Source organism: Macrosteles quadrilineatus, unplaced genomic scaffold (assembly GCF_028750875.1).
Source record: "Macrosteles quadrilineatus isolate MER2022 unplaced genomic scaffold, UCM_ALF_1.0 Scaffold_4__1_contigs__length_99947679, whole genome shotgun sequence".
NCBI lineage: Eukaryota > Metazoa > Arthropoda > Insecta > Hemiptera > Cicadellidae > Macrosteles > Macrosteles quadrilineatus.
The window spans coordinates 92,882,554-92,906,268 of NW_026542597.1; the positions used below are offsets into that span (position 1 = coordinate 92,882,554).

At 35.3% G+C, this 23,715-nt stretch overlaps 1 protein-coding gene across 1 annotated transcript; it reads left to right on the plus strand.

Moving 5' to 3' along the window:
* Positions 1-1,592: 1,592 nt before the first annotated feature.
* Positions 1,593-22,200, plus strand: LOC128992739 (zinc finger protein Xfin-like). Its single transcript, XM_054416469.1, has 6 exons — positions 1,593-2,052; positions 4,348-4,408; positions 9,722-9,983; positions 10,749-10,895; positions 12,709-13,585; positions 17,373-22,200. Exons 2-6 carry the CDS (start codon positions 4,362-4,364, stop codon positions 20,645-20,647), a joined length of 4,608 nt encoding a protein of 1,535 aa, XP_054272444.1. The 5' UTR covers positions 1,593-2,052; positions 4,348-4,361; the 3' UTR covers positions 20,648-22,200.
* The last annotated feature ends 1,515 nt before the right edge of the window (positions 22,201-23,715 follow it).

Below are 23,715 nucleotides of genomic sequence, written 5' to 3' on the forward strand. Positions count from 1 at the left end.
GTTAACAGTTATTGCCAAAAACAGAATATTTCTATCTATTTCGGTTTAAAAAATACAGATTTGTTTCAATACTTAATTTACACACTGTATGTGTAATACTATAGCAAGCAAATTTTATCAAACAGTATCCTCCCCCATTGCAAACGCATTAATCTGAAGAAACAGTGTTAAATAACAATTCATATACTTTTCAAGTCATTAAAAAGTAAACTAGTCGGCATGAGGGGATCCTTGAAAATGGACTCATATAAATAAATGTATAAGGGGGGAATGCAAAAGACTAATGGAATTGCCTTTTCAATTACCGCAGGTGCGCTATATCAAGCTTTAAAATGACACGACTCCTTTCAATCAAATAAGGTCCATAGACTAAGAAAACCAGTTACTATTGTCTATAGTACCATAGATATAGATAAACCATAGTCTATGTTTTATGTAAGTACCTAGAACAGCTAAAAAGGGATGTTACAGGGGAAAATGATTTTTCCTTCCACCATCGGGAAAAACCTATTACAGTCAGCGATGTGTTTATATCGTTGAATACAGTATGTATCAAGTAAATAAAAGATGGATTACTGAACAAACTATATGATATTGATTATACGATAGTGCTTGGGCTTGGGGGCCGAGCCATGGCTCGGTATAGTTTAGTTTGATTGTAAAATCAATGTAAAGGAAACTCGAAACTCTCGTTTTATTACAACTCATTTTGGCTTTTATTTAGCCTATTGTTTTAAGTTTTATTGGAATTCCAATTTATTATGGTTGAAATTTTTACATGACAATCTTCCCCGACACATTAATTTATTTTATAGTCGATCGTAAAATCTTCGTTTATAATAAATATCCTATACTTGCAAAAAAAGCAACTGCGATAAATATTTTCTTAGTTTTGACAGTTTTAAACACTGGACAAGAAAAGAAAACAGTTTTGGAGTTTTGTATGGACATGGAATAATTATTACAGCTCCTTTCAAACAAAACAGCTGTTACAACCCTACTTGCGATGTTGCCACATCGAAGGCCGTGGCCTGGAGTTTAGTTGATAAAGATAAACAAACTAGATTTTTGTGCAAGAATGTATAACAAGCAAACATCGCTCATATAAGAGTATAAGATACGTTTAGCGAAATATCGTCAACCTCATAAGATGTCAAAATTGATATTTTCAATCCCCACGGCTACGGGCAAGTAAATTTTAGACCAGACACTAATGGTTTTATACGCTGTGGTGCTATGAGCTATGTTTATGGAATGGGGTTTCATGGACATATTTCTCTGCTGCACTTGTATGCCACGATGTCTTCATTAAAAAAGTCAACATAGAATAAAAAATTGTAGCATCTGTGAAAATGTGATCTGTCTGTATGTAATTTTGATTTTGATGACGGAACGGTCCAAAAGGGGAAAAGTGAAAGTGTGGCGAAGTGTAAAAGTGAAGGAAGAAGGAAAGAAAGGAACTAGAGGAAGGGAAGGGGAAGGGAAGGTGGTAAACGCATGTAAGTGCAATCAAACGAAACAACGAAACGAAACGGGTGTTGCGATTGCGACTATTGCGAGAGCGAGACTACGATACGATTAAGGTACGGGGAACGTGAAGGAAGGCGATTGTTGAAGCGAATGGCTATGGCATCGGCATGGGACTTGTGTTTGTGTTGACTCGTTGTTGTTGAGCTGCTGAAGAGCAAGAGAGAGTGGACTGTTAAAACTGAGGCGTTCGCGTTATTGTAAAATACAGGCGTCCGTCCACACTTCCAAAAAGTTAACCTCAAAATTGGATTTGAATCATTCAACTAGTCCTACCGGATTGTTTACGCAACGTCTATCTCCTTGGGAAATGTACTCATAAAAATTTGTCATTGATTGAGTTACGATTTATACAGTTAATAGGCCTAAGTAATTGATTCTAGCTAGGCCTAGGCCTAGGCTATGTAGCCTAATATCGCTTTACATTGGTGCTATTTCTAGCCAGTCTCTGATAGGCCTAAGGAATCATAAAAGTATGCTGAATATGTGTTTAACATTGAAGGAAAAAACTTGCTTCTAACCTAGGTAGGCCTAGGCTACTAAGTATAACCTCACAGTTTGATTGATGGCTAGGTTTGAGTTAGGCTTATGCTATAACTCAGGCATAAACTTAGGGCCTATGTGGGCCAGCCTAGGTTGGGTAGCCATCTGTATCTGTTGTCAAAAACAACCCAATAAAAATATCGATCGATAAGTATATCGATTATTTAATTCGATATAAGCTAACTTAAGTTACTCTTTAGGTTGGTTAGGTTAACGTAACTAACCAAACGATATATCGAATCGTTGCGTTTTAGTTTAGGCCTACGTCCTACATTTACTAACTTACTTATAACTTAGGCTACATTATACTATGACCACAAACTAGGCCTACCAGCTGATTATGAAATTACTAAACTGTTCTAAACTAAGTAAACCTAGCCTTAACCAAACTGCAAATGTGAGTTAAATGTATAGGACGTAAGTGCATCCTCTTAGAATGAAACAATCAAATAACAAATATTGATTGATATGTATGTTAATTTGGTTAATTTTGTCAACAGATACGGAAGTCACCCCCCTATATGTTTACTATAAATTAAGCTTAGGCTAAGTTACCTACTGATAACAGAGTTGGTTTAGCCCTTACTATAAATTAGCCTAAGTGTAACTTAGGCTACCTACTGATAACAGAGTTGGTTTAGCCCTTACTATAAATTAGCCTAAGTGTAACTTAGGCTACCTACTGATAACAGAGTTGGTTTAGCCCACATAACATATAACTTAGGCTTTTTAAATCCTAAAGGAGAAGTTAGCTAAGTTAGGGTAGGTAACTTAAGTCAAGGTTCATTTGGACTACTCTCGCCTCAGTATTTTTAAGACAAAACTGAAGGAGTGGCTGCTAGGTCGTCCATTCTATACGATTACTGAATTCACCAACTGGCGGAACGACTGAATATTTCGAACATTTTATTGTAAAGGAAGAAGAATGTCAATCTAATTGTTTGTATATACACTTTGTATTTTTTGACACTATTTCAATCTTGAAGATTGCAAATAAAGCATCTCTCCTCTCTCTCTCTCTCTCTCTCAGTAATGCCAATTCAAGCCTATGTTAACTTTTAGGCCTAAAACTTACTTAACATTGGCTTCTAAGACGTTGGTTTATACCTTACTTAACAGCTTGGGCAAAAGTTAAAACAACGGCTTAGGTTAAGATGTTGGTAAATTTTTCCATTTTTAGCCTTATGTCCACATAGGGAAAACATGTAATTTAGGATAGGCCTAGATGTCTTAGTACCGGTAGCCTACTTTAAGTTTTTTTCACTGCTGAATCCAAAAATACAATGAATGTTTTTCGGAGAGATCCCTAAGTGGCCTTACATTTAAATAATTAATATCAAGCCAAATATTAAATAATTAATAAAATCGCTGAGTCATCCCACACGTTCTACAAATTTACTTTTACTATTAGGTTAGCAAATTTAATAAGCACCGTAAGGAATTTGAATATGTGATTGACACTAGTCAAAATGAGGCAGCATCTTTTGTTTTATTAGGCCTACGAAAACATTTGATCCAAATTGGACTCCTCAACATGTTATTTCAAATTCAAGAATATTTACTTCATGACACGCAACATAAATCAACGAATAATCATTTAAACATGTAGCCCTACAACACACAACCCGAATAACGGCACTGACTGAGACCACTTGAGAATGCCATATTTTGGCAAAACATATATATATATAGCCTATAGTGGACTTCAAACACTATACTGTATTTGAACTGCAAGACGAGGTATTTAATAGTTTAGTCTATACTACGCAGTTCAGGGGCTACAAAATGAAATTTAATTAGGCCTATATTCTGTCAAAAACGCAAGTTTCACACAAACAAAGATGGCCGCAAAAAGAAATTCTGATGGGAAACATTTTTTTTAATACTTGCATGGCATTTCTATTTATCAATATCATAAACCATAAATATCATATATATTTATCTACAGTATCGAGTTAACTTTTTATGAAAGGTTAGCCAAAATTAAAAATGTTGAGCAACAAAAAATTTGTTTATTGTATGAATCATAATGGATTGACCCATTAGAGATTGTAGCAATATAGCCTAGTATAATGACTAATGTTTGATTTCAATTTCCTATCAATAAAGTAATATCTAAAGCAAAGTAATATCTATCAAATTGACCTCATGGATGTTCTTTGGGGTTCTGATCCACGGGGTTATACACCTATAACATGAGTGTAGAATCTAAGTTATTTTTTGTTTAACTGTGATAACTGTATTATAAATACATTAGCCATGCTATTTAATTTTCAGACTTGAAGTTAACTATGAATGGAGAAAAAGAAATAATAAATTTGGCAGAAGATACGGACAGGCAAGTTTTTTTAATGATAGAATATAAGATTCTAGCAATGATTCTAGGCATTTTAGAGTGTGTATTTTACTATTTATTGTTATTACTGATATTTATTCAGTGTTAATTGCTATTTTTGAAACCTACTTTTAAAATTTTACCTACGCTGAATATAAATATTTAGTCGAACAGAAATATGATGTAGCCAAAATCTCTTATCAATCTGTAGGCCTATAGACACATTTTACTTGTTTTTTTTATCTTAGTTTTGATTTCATAGTTATATTAATAGAAACTTGGTTTGACCTTTGGACTAACTTGGATTGAAACAAACATTGCTGAACAATTTATAATCCATAGAGTGGAATACAGTAGACTCTAAGTAATCCGGCAGATATAGGTCCGTTATACCGGCGAATTAGTGAGAATGCCGGATTACTGGAATGTTATCAATAAGAACACTTAAAATGCACTTAAAACACGTCCACGAAGATCGCTCAATTGGAAACTGCTATTGCCGCGATCGGGCATGACGATAATGACATTTCCGTAATCGTTGAGACGATGATAATGTCTACAAGGCTGCGGGAGATTATAAGAATTTTGCCGCTATCGTGCAAGACAACAATGACTTTTCTGTGACCGTAGGAGGCGATGATAATGTCTAAACGACCATGGGAGATGTTAAGGATTTTGCCGGGATGGCGCAAGACAACGATGACCTTTCCGTTATCGAGGGAATGAATAATGATGTTTACACAGCCACTGCAGTTGATCAGATTTTTGCCGCGATCGGGGAAGACCAACGATGTAAAAACTACTGGATTGTGCTCTCAGTAGTACTGCGGGCGCTGTTTTCGGTCTAGCTCCCCCCACCATCTACTGGCAGTAGCCGACGCAGCCCATACACTCACCATTGTAAAACGCACTGCTGCTCTGTTTAAATATGTAGATATAAAATATTGCTAATGCATGCCAAACACTTTTTACTATTCTAAACTTTATCTCTTCTTCTTTTCTTGCAGAAAATAACACATTTGAACTCTTAAAAACGCTACTACATTTGTCCAGTTTTTACCGCAAATCTATGCTTGACATTAACGTGATAGGCATACTTTTTTATGACCTATTTTGTAAGATACATTGTCATTAAACATTGAAAGAAAAAAATATCGCGTTTACGTCAAACATAACGTTACCACTGCGGCAAAAACTTAGCAAAATTATTCTAAATGTTTATGTACTATTTTTTTGATTAATAAAATAGAATTTCAATTACAAATATTGTACTTTCTATTTCTCCTTTGTAATCACTTATTATTTTACCATGTACAAATTGGAACTAGCAATATCAGTTGTCTAAAAACATCTACAAAACGGGTTTAGTGAATTTGTAGTTTTAAAGAATTCAGATGGGCTATTTTCTGCAAGAAACAAAACAGACATAAAAGGTTTAACTAGTCAAAAGAGTTTGACAAGCGTTAGCAATATTTTATCCCTATAAATTTCAACAGAGCAGCAAATAAAAAGTGTGTTTTTTAATGGTGAATGTATGGGCTGTGTCGGCTTCTGCCAGTAGACGGTGGGGGAAGCTCGACCGCGCGGCCAACACTGAGCCAGCGATCCATGAGTTGTTTATATCGTTGGAGAAGACAACGACCATGTCTGATTTTCATGATGTTGCCTTGATCGCAGAAGACCTCACGCGTCAAAAGACTCCAGATTACCGGAGTGGCGCAGTGCAAGATTAGAGAGAGCCTACTGTACCTGTTTTTTTGGAAAAAGTTAAATAAGTTAGAAACTAATCATCAAAATAAAACCTTAAAAAAATCAAACTCATTTATTTAAATTTTAAAAAAATCTGCAAGATTAAAACTTGCTTTGGACGATTTTGTTTGTTAGAAGAATTCTTTTGCCAGTGATTATAGTTTTCAGATATCTAATTATTGATCTTTCACTTCACCTGAGGGTCAATCCATTTCAAATCATCCAGCAAAAAAAGAAAATGACACCCATGTTCTCAGATTCTAATGATTTTTTTGTCATGTGTTCCTTTTGCTATTCTAATTATGAATACCAAATTTCATTTTGATATCTTGAATACTTTTTTAGTTATAAATTTTCAAAAATTGCTAAAAATAAGCGTTTTTCCGTTTCTGCCGATTATTGGGAGTACGAAATTGTTTTGGTAAAAAAATTATTACTCAGTCAGTATTTATCATATCACAATGGGACTTTCACTAAAATGTTCAGAAAATCTTGTAGAATTAAGAAAAAATATGTTTATGGGGGTGGTCATTTTATGTTCCAGTCAGTAATCCATTCAACTTTAATTTTGGTCTAATCTTTAGCAAAAAACACGAAATTTTGAAAAATTGATGAAAATTATAGGCACTATGTAAACCAAAGGTATTTTATCATATTTCTATTCCTAAGGACATATACTAACAGGTTATTAAAGAAAAACACTGGGATTTTCACTGCCTTTTAGTTTGTACCTCAATAAACTGAAAAATATAATTTTCATAAAAAAGGCAGAGTGCGGACAGTTAAACCTGTACTAAGAATCAATAGCTACTTCAGAAAGTTATTAAAAAAAATTATCAAGACCCATTTATAATAAAGTAGAATTATAATTTTGAAAGGCAATAAAACTGAAGTTTAAAAGCACTGACCCAAATTGGTAGGCCTACAATGTCAAGCTTAGTACAAAAAAGACGCTTGAAAAAATATGTACAGTATTAGGAAAATATGAAAACTTCTTACCACTAATCCTTAATGAATACAATTTTTGGAGATACTCAATCTGCTTTTTACATGAAGCACTTAATTTTGTACTTGTTTTTTTGTCAACATGTTTTGGCACTGTTTTTCAATTAAATCCATTTCTTTTTTCGGGAAATAATACATTTAGTCAGGTTGGGTAGCAGGAAAATATTTCAGTTCTGGCAGAGAGGCTGCAATTTTAGGTGGTTATAGTATACAAGTTTCTGAACCTAAAACCGCCCAGACCCCAATTTTTAAGGACCTCTGTCGTCCTTAATGACGCCATCAAAATGGCGGCCGTAAGAGGATGCTGGGTCCCCATGAATTGGCTATAACGGCCGAATGCCTTAATCGATTTTCATGAAATTTGGCACACAAGTGCTTGAATACATTATCTCGGCCTGGGTTGAAAATGGTCAAGTTTCATCAAGTCATTTCAAAATGGCGGCTGTTCAAAACTAAAAAAATTATGAGGAAAATAATTGTGAATTGTTTTATACAGGGTGAGTTTTAAATGAGTTCCCCCCCCCCCTACTTTTTTATACATTTCTTAAGATATCAACTCCGAACCACGTCAGATCATTGTAGAGTAGCAAGTGCTTCATTTTGACTGGGTTTAAATTTTTGGCCGCCATCTTGGATCCGCCATATTGGATACGAAGTTATTTTTCAAATGTAAAGGTAGGGTTGTGACCCACCGTTTCAAACAAGACTACTGAAGTCTACTACAAGACGCTGAATACGATGCTGCAATTTGTTTAAAAAAATGTTGATCCATTCTAAAGTAATGAGAACTTTTTATAAATGTATTTTTAGTCCATTATAACATTGTGCATTTACAAACTAAGGTCATAATCTCAAAATAGTGCTAGATAAAGATAAGTGGACACCACCAATTCATTGTTGACCTATTTTCACTCGGTATTGACGGATGTATTTTTTTCAGCCGCCATCTTGGATCCGCCATTTTGAAATGTGATAAATTATTTTATAAGTTTTTTGTTATCAAGCTTTCTTGATAAAATATTACAATTATTTTAATTTAAAATGTCAATATTTCAAAAACCAAATATGACAATGAAAAACGGATTGCGGCATTGAATTCAGCATAAAAAAGTAGTTTCAAAAGATGGGTCACAACACCACCTTCATATTTAAAATAATTAATTTAAAATAATAATAAGGTCTGGGCAGTTTTAGATTCAGAAACTTGTATACCTTAATTAATTACCTTAATTACCTCCTTCGTCACCAAGACCAGCGATGCCGGATAGGTTGTGTCAAAAACTATTTACATATTATACATATTATGAAAAATATTAATGTATACTATTACCACCTAAAATTGCAGCCTCTCTGCCAGAACTGAAATATTTTCCTGCTACCCAACCTGACTAAATGTATTATTTCCCGAAAAAAGAAATGGATTTAATTAAAAAGCAGTGCCAAAACATGTTGACAAAAAACCAAGTACAAAATTAAGTGCTTCATGTAAAATGCAGATTGTGTATCTCCAAAAATTGTATTCATTAAGGATTAGTGGTAAGAAGTTTTCATATTTTCTTAATACTGTACATATTTTTTCAAGCGTCTTTTTTGTACTAAGCTTGACATTGTAGGCCTACCAATTTGGGTCAGTGCTTTTAAACTTCAGTTTTATTGCCTTTCAAAATTATAATTCTACTTTATTATAAATGGGTCTTGATAATTTTTTTAATAACACTTTCTGAAGTAGCTATTGATTCTTAGTACAGGTTTAACTGTCCGCACTCTGCCTTTTTTATGAAAATTATATTTTTCTGTTTATTGAGGTACAAACTAAAAGGCAGTGAAAATCCCAGTGTTTTTCTTTAATAACCTGTTAGTATATGTCCTTAGGAATATAAATATGATAAAATACCTTTGGTTTACATAGTGCCTATAATTTTCATCAATTTTTCAAAATTTCGTGTTTTTTGCTAAAGATTAGACCAAAATTAAAGTTGAATGGATTACTGACTGGAACATAAAATGACCACCCCCATAAACATATTTTTTCTTAATTCTACAAGATTTTCTGAACATTTTAGTGAAAGTCCCATTGTGATATGATAAATACTGACTGAGTAATAATTTTTTTACCAAAACAATTTCGTACTCCCAATAATCGGCGGAAACGGGAAAACGCTTATTTTTAGCAATTTTTGAAAATTCATAACTAAAAAAGTATTCAATATATCAAAATGAAATTTGGTATTCATAATTAGAATAGCAAAAGGAACACATGACAAAAAAATCATTAGAATCTGAGAACATGGGTGTCATGCCCTGGATGACTTGATATGGATTGACCCCTAATTACTGTAGTGGAATCATCATAGTGACAAAGTCTAAGTCTGTTGGAACCCGAATCAAAATATGGTCAAAAAAATTATTTATTTTCCAAACACCTGTAATCTGATTAAGATTGCTAAACTTTTTTAAATTAAATTATGATTATCGTCTTCAGTAACTAACTTATCCAACAATAATAAAGTGTTAATCTCCAGTTATGTTTGTGTTTTAATTCTGTAATATTCTTTTCAACAGTGCCGCAGAGTCTGATGATGTTGAATACGTGGGAGTAAGCGTATCCAGAGTGCAGAGTTCTCGGAGAAGAGCCTCTACAAATTCCGACGTCTTGATCATTGAAGATGAAGAACCTGATGAGCCTCCCGTTCCTCAAGTGGCTTGCCACTTCTTCTTCCCTGCCGAAGAGAATGTGGCTGAAGACAGAGTGGAAGAAGCCATTTCTGATCCCCTAGCTCCTGTCCCAGAATGGGTGGACTGCTCCACACTCAACTCAGAACAGGTAAAAGAAAATTACCATCCGACATTTCTTTTCTCAAGTCTATTAATGGCTTTGCCTCTCAGTAGTGTTTTATGACTAAGCTTAATTGTTTGCTTGTCTTTGTCTATGTCATGTTGTATGATTTTGATTTGTCAAATTTGCTTCCATATTCCTTAGGATATGTTTATAAGATATTGCCGTATCTGGAGTAACGAAAAGGTTAGATGAAAAATTATTTTTTCAATTAGTTAGCTCTAGTCAGAAAATAGTGCTGGCTAAAATAATCTGACTGCATTAGGAAGTTAAGACAAAGTGCCACTTTACATATATTGTTCATCTGTTATCAGAAAACATTTTTCCTAATTAAGCATGATTATCATCAGGAGTTTCTTTTGTTAAGCCTACTCAAATTGTATACTCTTTTCAAGTTCAGCGGTAAAAATATATTTCACGTTTTAAAACTGTATTCAGTAATACAAATTTAAAATAAAAACTTCTCCAATATTTTCAAAAATTTTTATATCATGAGGCCTTTTGCCAGCTATGCTGGCATTATCAGACACATCACAAAACTTTTTTTGACGTGTATTGTGATGTGTCTGATGATGCCAGCATAACTGGCGGAATTCCTCATGAAAATACAAATTTTGAAAATATTGGTGAAGTTTTTATTTCAAATTTATATTTACTCCAATATTACCAGTTCTTCTTGTATTGTAGTATTGTATTGTATTTGTAGAAGATTGTAAGTTATTTTTTATATTTCAACATAAAATATATTTTCAGGAGCCTATGGAAGATGAGATAGAAGCTCCTAATGGCTTGGCTTTAACCAATGTCATGTCATTGGCCTATAATGACCCATTACTATCAGCTGGACATATAAAAACTGAACCACAGGAAGAAGCTGATATTAAACCTTCGTTGCAAGAGGTATAGCAAGCAAACAGCATTAAGTGATTATAGTTAGTCCAACCCCACTATAACAAATCTTGAGAGACCAAACCAAATATTCGATACATTTCATTTCATTTCATTTCAATATCTTTATTCAACAATTGTACATTGTACATTGAATAGTGTCAAAATGCAATGCCATGGTCTCCCATGGAGAACAATTCAAAACTACAAAGAATATTTCTAATTACTAGATATTTAAATTATATTGAATTTAAAAAAAATTATCACTTTAGTGTTTGTAAAAATATTTTTTGGCAATAAATCACTCTTCAGCAACTGTTTGAAACCATCCAAGATGGCCGCTAGCCTCCAAAGGACTCTTAGGAAAAGTATTGTTTTGTCATAGTTTTTAATTTGAGTTTTTGGTTAGGAAAAAAATCGTTGTAGCGTCTTCCACAGCCAAAAAACAAATATGTAGTTGTAGTGTTTGGTGATGAATCATGCCACCAAACGTACTGGGTCAATAACAAGGAAACCACAAAGATAAGGAAGCAAGCCACAGATGATAACAGTGCATCAATGTCTGGCCTACCCAACCTTCCAAAATGTCAACATAATAAAATTAACATGGGTATGCAACTGGGCAAATTTGAACCAAAATATGAGTAAAAGATGAATTAAAGATAGCGTGAGTTGAATTTTTTTAACTTTGTCACTGACTAAGACCAGCTCCATCTTTAAGATGGAATAGTTTAATAAAAGCCCAATGATTAAGACCAGTTGGGTTCAAGTTTAAGCTATCAAAAAACTCTTGTCTTTTCTCAGGATGGAACTGGCTACCTTCTGACAATCCCGGCCTGCATTCTAATGGTCATCCTTCTAACCTGATCTCTGTAAAGTTATTTTTTCATCCTAATGTTAGCGGAGTTGTGCTGATAACTAATTTAAATTTGTTGTAAACTTTGCTGTGCATAGTGCAAATTTAACAAACCAATGTCTCCTTACAGCAAAAACCTGTGTTTCTTGATATTACATCAAAGATATTTATTTTTTGTCATACTGCAGCAGAAATAGCCGCTTTTTTAATACATGCATTGCGGGTCTAAAGTAGCGTTTTTATATTGACAAAAATTGTAGTTCTTCACACGGGCAAAAGTGATGTATTTTTTCCGACCTCAGCTTTGCTACGATCATAAAACTTGAGCTCAGGTCGAACAGAGTCACTTTACCTCATGAAATATACTATCAGCATACTTTACTTTCAAATCTTTTAACTACAGACAATTTGCCAATGTATTATAAATTGTATGTGGTTTTATTTAACACGTAATTAGTTTATTTAATGCTAGGTCGAGTCCCTGAAAATCCCTAAACCTCTTTAATTTTTAAAGTTGGGTGCTGTAGTTATCCTGTATAACCACTGAGATATATCTGATGCCATTCATGTGAAAGAGACGGGCACCTCCACAAATCACTGGAGAACTCCACTTGCTATTAATTTTCTATTATTGCTAGTTTGTCGTGAATCCCGCTTGTGTATACACGCCAATTTTAACGCAATGGTCTCTGTCGAGCATGTGACCCCATCGCGGGAATCCCATTTAGGGAGTCTAGGAATATTAGGAAGTCAAATACTTGTAAAATTTACGTTTTAACAATAAATAGTTGATAAAAAATAAATAGTTTTAACGATATATTTTTAGTGAATAAGTTGCTGATGTCAACTCTTTTTGGTGACTTTACTTTAATGAGTTATTTTAATTAGGCCTACAAGTTGATTTTATCATTATAAGCTAAAACTAATAAAATAGCGTACCAAGCAATAATATTTATTTTGTATTTTCAGCTTTCTGAAATGGTTCCTGCAAGACTTCCACTAGAAAAGTATGGTTGTGGGGAGAGACAAAAAATACTCCCAGAAGAACAAATTAAAAAAGAATGTGTTAGCAACGATACTCCGAGTAATAAAATACTGGTTCAAAGAAATCCTCATGATTCTGTTTCAATACCTATAGATAAATTGATAAACAAAGTGAAGATTGGTCCTAAATCTGCAATGTTCAGAAAAGAAGAGAAGGAAGTGGAAAACAAAAATAAAAATGAACATACTATTCAAAATAAAAATTCAGAACCAAAGCTGGAAAGTAGAGCTAAGATTGATCTTAAATATTTAAATGAAAACAAAACTGTTGCCCAGGAAAATAAAAATTTAAAACAAAAATTGGAACAAAGAGTAAAGATTGGTCCAAAATGTGCCAAGTTCAGACAACAAGTGGAAAAAATTGAAACCCAAAACATTGTCCAAGAAGATACAAGTTTAAAAACAACACCTTCAAATAGAACTCAACCTAGGAAAAAAGTTGGTCCTAAATGTGCCAAGTTCAGACAACAAGTGGAAAAAATGGAAAACCCAAATAAAATTGAAAACATTTTCCAAGAAGATAAAAGTTTAAAAACAACACATTCTAATAGAACTCAACTTTCAACAAAAGTTGGACCTAAATGTACCAAGTTCAGACAACAAGTGGAAAAAATGAAAAACCCAAATAAAACTGAAAACATTGTCCAAGAAGATAAAAGTTTAAAAACAACACCTTCAAATAGAACTCAACTTTGGACAAGACTTCCTGGACCTAAGTGTGCCAAGTTTAGGCAAACAACAGAGCCTCATATGAAAGATCAAATTGAAAAAAATCTCTTAAAAGACACTGGAAAAGATATTTGTAAGTTTATTTCAATCATATCCCGTTATTTGTTACACATATTACATTACACCAACTGAATGGAGCTGGGTAACAATCAAAATGAAGGCGTCCATACTCTCTCGATTAACCGAGGTTATTGGGACCGAGACTACTTCGGTTACCAAAAATCTCAAATACAGAGGTCTCTTATAGATTTTGAGGTTAGGCCCATTTTACACGAGCGTGAAAACCGCGACGGGATTCCCGCGTGAACGCACCAAAATTTTGAGTTGTCAAACTCAAGCTATTGATTTGGAACAAATTATTCTATTTTTTTCACACTATTTAGAAATATAGCTTACTTCTGTGTATAAAAAATCGCTTATCTCTATCTTATTGCTTATCTCTATCGCTTATATCTATAAAATTGCAATTTTAATTGTATAGAACATATACAGTTATTGTGCTTATTATTATTGTGTTATATTGTTGCTGGTATATTGTGATATTTTATATATTTAATTTGGCATTACAAATGAATATTTACAGTTAAAAAATACTTTTGACTAAAGGAATACAAAATTTACAACATCATGAAAAACTAATTTCATGCTACATTTAATGATTGAAAATTGCATGGCACTATGTTGGACCAACTTAACGCGAATGGACAATATCATGTCAAGTGATCTGCCGCACGCGGTGATACCGCTACAAGTAGAATGGCTGGCGGGATTGACGTAAATTCCGCGCTTCCGCCTTCCCGCAGCGTAAATCCCGCTCGTGTAGACACACCAATTTTAACGCGATGGTATCTGTCGAGCACGGGACCCGGAATTGCGTCGAGCGTTTCACGCTCGTGTACAAAGGGTCTTAGGGAGTCTAAGAATATTAGGATGTCAAATACTTGTAAAATATATGTTTCAACAATAAATAGTTGATAAAAAATTAATAGCTTTAACAATATATTTTTAGTAAATAAACCATTATCAATTCGTGAATTTTCATGCAAACTTTTTTCATAGGTAGGGTTATTGAAGATAACAATTATTATTATTGCTCAACACTACTGGTCAAATCGTTAAAAAAACTTTAATTACAGTATTATTAAAATTATGCTTAGCCAACACTTTTACAGTATTTAATAAAAACACATTAAGGTGGATTTTCTAGTTTAAAACTGTTCAAAAATTACTTTTTCCTACAGACAAAGTGGGCTTCCTTGCACTGATTATAGTACAGAAAGCTGCTAATTGCTGCATTTACTTTGGCACACACTTTTTACTTTGTCGCACACCAGTTCCAACTAAACAACACAAAACAGCGTGCTTTTATTACGAACGTAATCCATGTACGTATGGAAATAGTTTGGCAACACTTTTAACTTTTAAGATACCGGTACTACGACTACGATCAGCTGGTGCAGCATTTCTCATTTCGTTCAATGTTGGGATCTAACCTAACTTAAAAACGTGCTGTACAGTGTTTGAAAGACTAATTATTTATATGCTTTGTAGTAATTTTAGGAAAAATATATATTGTGTAACGTGAGTGCAAACTGCCTTTGCTGCACTCGAGAAACTTACTTCGCCCACTAGTTACACAACCATTTGTTTGATTAGGACCTTAGTTATACTTGACACATATCAAAACATCAGAATGGGAGTCTGATGAAAGATGGTAAACACCAAACAGAAATGCACGTGCGATTGTTTACGACGATCCATCCAGCGACCAATGGTTGGGGACTAAACCTAGTACTGTGTGATTTTCATTTTCTTGGTTATCAGAAATTACGGTACTTTCCTGTTATCTGGTACCTGCGAAAAAATTCTTTAACCACAAGTACAACTTCGTCGATCCAGAGTCCGGAGCACATACTACCGTTTAGGTTAGGTTTGGTTAGGTTAGGTTAGGTTCGTTTACTTACAATACTCATGTTATTGATAAACTAACCTAACCTAACCAAAGTACAACTTCGTCGATCCAGAGTCTGGAGCACATACTCAGACCGTCGTACGCATGTGGGGGTCAGCGAAGTGGCGCAACAAGAAGCATCGAGGCACTGCACGTCATCATTTAGAGTCTTATTTGGCAGAGTTTATGTGGCGCAAGATGGTCGGTGATTGCGATGTTTTCGAAGCACTGTTAGAAGTAATTCGTTACTTCTGGCCACCCGAAACTCAGATGTAATCATTGTTTGTTGTTTTTGTTTGATTAATAAACGCAAATACCAGATAACAGGAAAGGATTTTTTCGCAGGTACCAGATAACAGGAAAGTACCAAAATTACTTGCTACAGTAAAACCTTGCTAACTTGACAGTTTGTGGACCCAGAGGTTGTCAAGTTATACCAAACATTGAAATGTTTAATGGGTTTAAGTTTTAATAAGTGAAAACATAAAAGACTTATTACAAATTAATTTATTACTTACATGAGCATTTTTATATATGAAGTAAACAATCTTTAAAGAAATGTAAATATTCAACAATTCAAACTTGAAAAGTCAAACACTATAGTGCAATAGTGCTGTTGAATGTCGAGTTGTATTTTTAAATTTGAGTTGTAAGAATTTTCGATTTGGTGAGGTTTTACTTTATTATACCACACAATTTTTTTCTAATGCTATTATAATCCTAAAAGTTAACTTGTCATTTTTTATATAAATAAAATTGTATTTGCTATATGTATAATTTGTCACATTATAAGTACCAGTAAGTCAGTTATAAAATTCTCAAAACAAATTAATATAAATTAACTATACAGTATATGCTATAAAATAATATTTAATATTTGTTCTGTAAAGGGGGTTTTTAAGTAGGGCTGATTGAATCACTTTTAAATACTTCTGCTTATGTGTCAACTGGCAATTGGGTAGACCTCTTTATCAAAGGCACACAAGCAAAAAATGTTTTAAAGTCTCCAATAATAAACTGTTATAGTTGACAGTGGGACGCACATGAAATTACTTCTTTGTACACAAACAGCTAACACTAAATCTTGTACAATCTACAATGGAAAAATATAAGACAACTATTAAAAGTTCAACAATATGTAAAATACATTTCAGTAAATAGTAGCTCTCCCATAACGAACAATGATGTATTTTTCATTTTTCATTAGCTTATTATTTTAGTTAATGATGTTTTCATATTTTTCATCAGTACCATGAGCTTACTAAGGGGTACAAGAGCTTTAAATCTCCTTACATAGTGATAATCCAGCTCTTAATTATGAATGAATGAATGAATAAAGTGCTTTATTTTAACATAAACATTCCTCTCATAACATAAGCATACACTTAATTAAACAATGGTCTACGACCAGCTCTTAATTAATTAAGCTAACAAAAGATTGGCATCATGTAGTAAGATCAGGTTTAGATCCGTTGCTTTTTAAAACGGAAAGTAAATAAAAGAAACGTCTAATAACACATATATTTACGCTTATATACTGTAAGCTCAGAAGACGGTAAATATGTATAAAAGATGGTAAGTGGTGATCGATTTCGATTGGACATTCCAATGATTATCAGACCCAATAGGCGAATGTTTTTTAAAATCTTATAAAACATTGATTCCGTTGACGTAGATGGACAAAAAATAAAAATAAATATATCCTTGTCTTTCATAACAAACTTGACTCAAAAAAACAATTTGTAAAAGTTAGGTTTAATAATTTTTTTAAACGCCTCGTACAATTCCTTAATAACACCCCACTTCCATCCATTATCATCTTGGTTGCATACTGAAGTTCAGTGATTACATTCCTTTTACATGTATATAACAATTTATCAGTGTTTGATAATTATTACTTTTTTTTCAGTTTCTTCTATTAGACCAGCTATTGTAAGCATTGGCCCGAGGTTGCCTCTTCCTCAGTGTTTCCAAAAGAATCAGGAGCTATCTCTGGATTCCCTGCAAGAGGGCGGAGAAGATAGAAAAGATGATACCATGGACAAGGACCATATTGTTCTGAAAATCTACACGTGTTTTAAATGTAACCATAAATGCACAGATCCCTTGTTTCACGAAGAACATTTGAACTATTGCGCTACCAAACGGCACAGCAAATCTTTAAATTTCTCCCTGCAACCATGTAAGAAAATTAATGGTTTTTATAGGTGTGGGATTTGTTTATTCAAATTCCAAAACCGGGAAAATTTATGTAATCACCTAAATCTACATGAAGTAAAAGGGTTTATTTGTCATATTTGCCAACTTAACTTTCTTACTCTGAATGAGCTAAGTCAACACACAGTATCAGCCCACAAACATCTGGAGAAAGTGTTCTCATGCAATATATGTGACTATTCTTCACAGGAACTTCATTATATCAAAGAACATATTACCAGGCATAATAATGATTATCATTTATACTGTCCTTCATGTAGAATGAATTGTGAAGATACAGAAGCTATTGAACAACACCGGAGAGAGTTTCACAAAAGGCACAGCATGAAAAATGGAGGAACAAAAGAAAATAAACAGGCTGAAAATAAAAGTGTAGCAAATTCTTTAAGAAGCAAAAAATCTGCATTAACCTCATCTGAAGAAGAAGAAGAGACGAACCAGGCTACTATTCCTTGTGATGCCAGAATTGTACTTCATGAAACACATTCTAGTACAAATTCAAGTGATACCATAGAAACTAAGACTGCTATAAAGAAGTTTGAAGAACAGATCATACAGAAAGATGGGAAATATTGTTGTAATGGTTGTGATTATACATTTATACATTTAAAAAATCTTCAGATACATAAGAAGTATCATCTTCAGCACAAGCCTTTCAGTTGCTGCAATAATTTGTTTGTGTCATTTTCTTATTTAGATTATTGTGCGCATATGAGGAAAACTCATGGAAAGTCATTACTTAAGTGTAGTACTTGTGCATTTACCTCTGTCTCCCCTTGTAATCTTGGAAGACACATGGTCAAGCATGTCAAAGACGACCTGTATTGCTTTGCCTGTAAAGTCAATTCAGAAGATTTTAGTGCCTTTGAATTGCACTTATCCAAAGGGCACCGCCACAATTTTTCCAGAGCTAAATATTCCTGCAATGAATGTTCTTTTGCCACTCATTTTAAATTAGTCTTAAAAAGGCATGTACAGAGACATTATAGAGACAGAAAACATTCCAATGCTAATCAAAAGTATGACAAATCAGGTATAGAGCAGGAGGAAGTAAACAGCGTTGAAAGAAAAAAGGTTGAGAGAAGCTTTAGGACCAGTGTGGATAGTGGGGTTGACCAGTCTTGTGGTAAATTGAAGTCCGACGTGAACACAGATCTGACCTGGGAAGACACTGCAGCTTTGAAGGAACCTGTCAAGAACATGCATGATCATCATCAACTGGCGCAAAGAGAGAGTGATACAAGTATCAGGACTGAAGAGTTCAGGTGTCACAAATGCAATTTCAAATGTGCACAGTCTACTGATTTTGTCCAACATTTAAGAAGTAGTCATCCAAGACGAAAGTTTACATGTAATGTATGCAAGACTGGGTTCAGATATTTAATACATTATCTGAAACATATGCAGAATCATGCTGCTTGTGCTGTTATTTATTTGTGCAATGAATGCAAGTTTTCAAGTAAAAAGCGTCTAATATTCGCAAAGCACATGAGAAGTCACACTTTTAAATGCTGTCCACTGTGTGACTACAAAACTAAGGAGTTTTATAGGTTAAAAAACCACCTTGAGAACATACATACAAATGAAAAAAATGAATATCCTTCACATTTGAATGATGACGTTCAGAATCTCATGAATCACCGTACTTCAGAAACCGAAATGAATCTCTCAAAAACTGATGATTCCACATTTATAAATAATTCAGAAATTGTTCATTCTTGCTGTTTTTGCTCTTTCAAAACCAACGAAATAGACAGTTTGAGGGGGCACATGGCAGTGCACTTCACCAATGATTCTGGTTCTTCCAAAAACAATGAAGAATCAAATAGCAAAGTTTCAAAGCCCAGTTTAACTTTGAAAGGATTAAAATCCAAGTCTTTGGCTACAAAAACAGCCAAGAACCGTCCGGTTGAGAGATCTATACAAGTTGGTGTGAATGGTCTCATTCCATTGTATTGTTGTACTCTTTGTGGAGACTTTAAAAGTAAATGTCGCAGAAGTGTTGCCTTTCACATTTTAAAGGTACACCGTAGACAAGGAGGGGTCAGAAATAATACAATCCGAAGGATTTTGGTGAAACCGTCAGTTACAGTTAAGACAAACCGTCCAAAAACTTCACAAAAACCAGAACAGGAAAGCAACGCAAGACCAACAGGGAATAATAATAAAGTTTTGCATGTTTCAAATCAAAGTGTAAGTGCTACAGATGGCCCTGTGCAGTTAGAGCAGATTGGAGCTTTAGACGCAGAAGTAATCATGCTTAAACCAAAAAAGAGTAAATCTGAACAATCAACATCAAATTTAGCTATAAAGTGCAAATCCTGCGACCTAAAAAAACTATCCCATCCTGCCCAGAAGCAACATCTGAAATTCGGCCACTCAGGATTTTGGCAAAAACCATTTCCTTGCAAGATTTGTGCTTGTCGTTTTAAAACTAAGAAATCTTATGAACACCACCTGAAATGGAAACACGCAATAACGAAAGAAGCTCAAGAACACATCAAAACCTCATGTACCCCTCTAAGCAATAGTGGCAACTTTCTAAAACAAAACTCAGCTGGATTGAGAAAGTATTTCCCGAAAGTGATTGTTAAATGCTTACAGTGTAATATTGAAACATTCCCAGTGGCTGCTCAACGTCAGCATTTGAAAAATGGGCACGATGTATTTTGGGACAAGCCTTTTGGTTGTGATATTTGTAAAATGCGCTCTACGAACCAAGGGGGCCTATCGAGGCACAAATTAGTTCACACACAATTCACTAGTAAGAAGAAAGAGGAACTGGACAGCAAAGAAGAAGCAACTCTAAGAAAACATTCTAAATTAACTAAGAATACCAAAGTTAGCAAGGGAGGTGTCAACTCAGACGAGGAACAATACATGTGTGGTGAATGTGACTTTGCCACAGCAAGTGTCATTGAGTTTAGTACCCACATGTTCATCCATACAGGAATACCGGACGACTAGTCTGCAGCATCACCACTCTCAGTTTTGTGTTACCTTCAACTATTTATACATGGTGTCACAGAGAAGTAAGGTACAGAGGATTCTTATAAGATGACCCTGTGCTTATAGCTCAAAGGACAATATACTTGTTGTGAGCAAAGGGAATTACTGTTACTTTGCAACAATAGTCAGGAAGTCTCCTTAGCTCTTCAGGGGTACAGTTTCGCAGAGAACCTGAGATATAAAATTGGATGATATATTACTATTAGTTCAATAGTTAGGCCTATATTGTATTGGATATAGTTTTCATGCAATTTGATTACCGATTGTATATTTTTCAAGACGTTTTAGTTTCTACACACTGTGCTGTGGCGGTTTGGTGAGTTTAGTTCAGTTTGGCTTAGCGTATGAAGGCAACAATTATAAAACAAAAGTTTATATTTAATGTGCAATATTTTGTTAAAGAGATAAATTTATAAAGACGTCAATTTGCATTGGTACTATCCTCTTTTTTCACTAGTTTGATAAACTAAACGAAACGAACCTATCCAAACCAACAGCAAATCGCTGTAAAAATGATCCGTTGTTACTCTACCAAAATATAGACCCATAAAAGAAAACCTACTGTATTTAAATTCACTATTTCATATCAATTTAACTATTTTCATTGATATTTTTATTAAACTACACATTTTTATGTGATAGTAGGCTTAGTTGATAGGTTATGTGTGTTAGGTAATAGGTTCTCTGTGGAAATACCCCCCTTTTTGGTAATAGGTTAATTTTTTCACTCGCTCGTTTTAGCAGTTCTCTGACAATGTAATAGTGGTTTATGCTACAATCATGTAAAGATAGTGTTAACGACACAAGTAGAAAATTTCAGGTACGACACTACGAGCCTTAAAAAAGTGGGGTGCCTTAAAAACTTCTACAAAGGTTGTTAACACTATTTACGCTAGTTGGGTACACTACTTTAGTTACGACCAGTTTTTAATTACTAATAATCACTATTCAACACTTCCAGGAGAGGTTATGTTTTCGTTTATAACCTCTCATTGCCATTGACTTTGATGCAACGACTCATTGTAGGCCTACCAATTACTAATTGCACCTATCGTTAACAATTAAATTGGTAAACAGCTGATTAAGTTTGAAGCATTACAATTTACTTCTCTCTCAATCCTTAATCCTCATTGGTCTGTTACCCATGTTGTTAAGTAAAACTATGCTGTTATGTAAGTAAACAATGCTGTTATATGAAACTTTTTAATTCTAGGATCTGAACTGAAACGGCTAAGCCTACTTAAAAACGGCCGTAGGTAAAAAACTAACTGTATTATCAAGGTAGGCTACTATATTATTTTGCAATGCTCGCCATTAATAGGAAGATATATGACCAACCTTATTTCACTTGCTTGGTCCAATAGTTCAAACTAAATAAAAAAGTAATTATAGGCCTATCCTCAAAAATTTATTACCAAAGTACTATTTAATTTATGTTCTCTGTTAATGGAAGACATGATCGTTTGCTTGGTTAAACAGTTCAGATGACAATACTAAAATAATACGATATCCTTCAGTAATATATTTGGATAGGTGCAGTGCCGGATTTACCACTAGGCCGATTAGGCCGCGGCCTAGGGCCGCAAGCAAAAGGGGGCCGCAGAGGCTATAGAAACATTTTTATAGATAAACAATAATTAATTTTTAACCACCAGCTTGCCGCGATCACAGGTGACCATAATGATGTCTCAGCGGACCGAGGGAGATGTTCACGATTTCACCGCGGTCGCAAGTGTCGATGATGATGATGTACCCGTGATTGCGGCTCGCGGGGAACGTTCGCGATTTAGCCGCGGCCGCGGGTGACGGTAATCTATCCTCATGATTGCGGACTGCGGGAGACGTTCGCGATTTAGCCGCGGCCGTGGGTGACGGTGATCTATCCTCATGATTGCGGCCCGCGGGAGACGTTCACGATTTAGCCGCGGCCGTGGGTGACGGTGATCTATCCTCATGATTGCGGACTGCGGGAGACGTTCGCGATTTAGCCGCGGCCGTGGGTGACGGTGATCTATCCTCATGATTGCGGACTGCGGGAGACGTTCGCGATTTAGCCGCGGCCGTGGGTGACGGTGATCTATCCTCATGATTGCGGCCCGCGGGAGACGTTCACGATTTAGCCGCCGCCGTGGGTGACGGTGATGTATCCTCATGATTGCGGCCCGCGGGTGACGGTGATGTATCCTCATGATTGCGGCCCGCGGGAGACGTTCGCGATTTAGATGTGGCCGCGGGTGACGGTGATCTATCCTCATGATTGCGGACTGCGGGAGACGTTCGCGATTTAGCCGCGGCCGTGGGTGACGGTGATCTATCCTCATGATTGCGGCCCGCGGGAGACGTTCACGATTTAGCCGCCGCCGTGGGTGACGGTGATGTATCCTCATGATTGCGGCCCGCGGGAGACGTTCGCGATTTAGATGTGGCCGCGGGTGACGGTGATGTATCCTCATAATCGAATCCCGCGGGAGACGTTCAAGAATTAGCCGCTGTAACGAGTGTCGATGATGATGTCCCCGTGATTGCGGCTCACGGGAGATGTTAACGATTTCGCCGTGGCTAAAGGTGTCAATGAGGATGTCCCCGTGATGGCTTCCCGAGGGGGATGTTTACGATTTGGGTACGGCCGCGGGAGACAATGATGATGGTGATCGCAGTCCACGGGAGATGTTTTTAACACGACTTTGCCGCGATCGCAAGTGTTGATTTTGGGATGTCCCCGTGATTGCTGCTTTGCGGAAGATGTTAACGATTGTGGCATGGTCGCGAGTGTCGATGATGATGTCCATGTGATTGCGGCCCGCGGGAGATGTTCATTATTTTACTGCGGTCGCAGGCGACGGTTATGATGTCCTCAAGGTCACAGCTCACGGGATATGATCAATATTTCACCGTGGTCGCGAGTGTCGAGGATGATGTCCCTTTGTTGCAGCCCGCGGGCCCCTATAAAAAAGTAATTTCTGGCCATATATGGCCATATCAAAATTCCATATATGGTTTTATAAAGCCATATATGGGTTTTGATG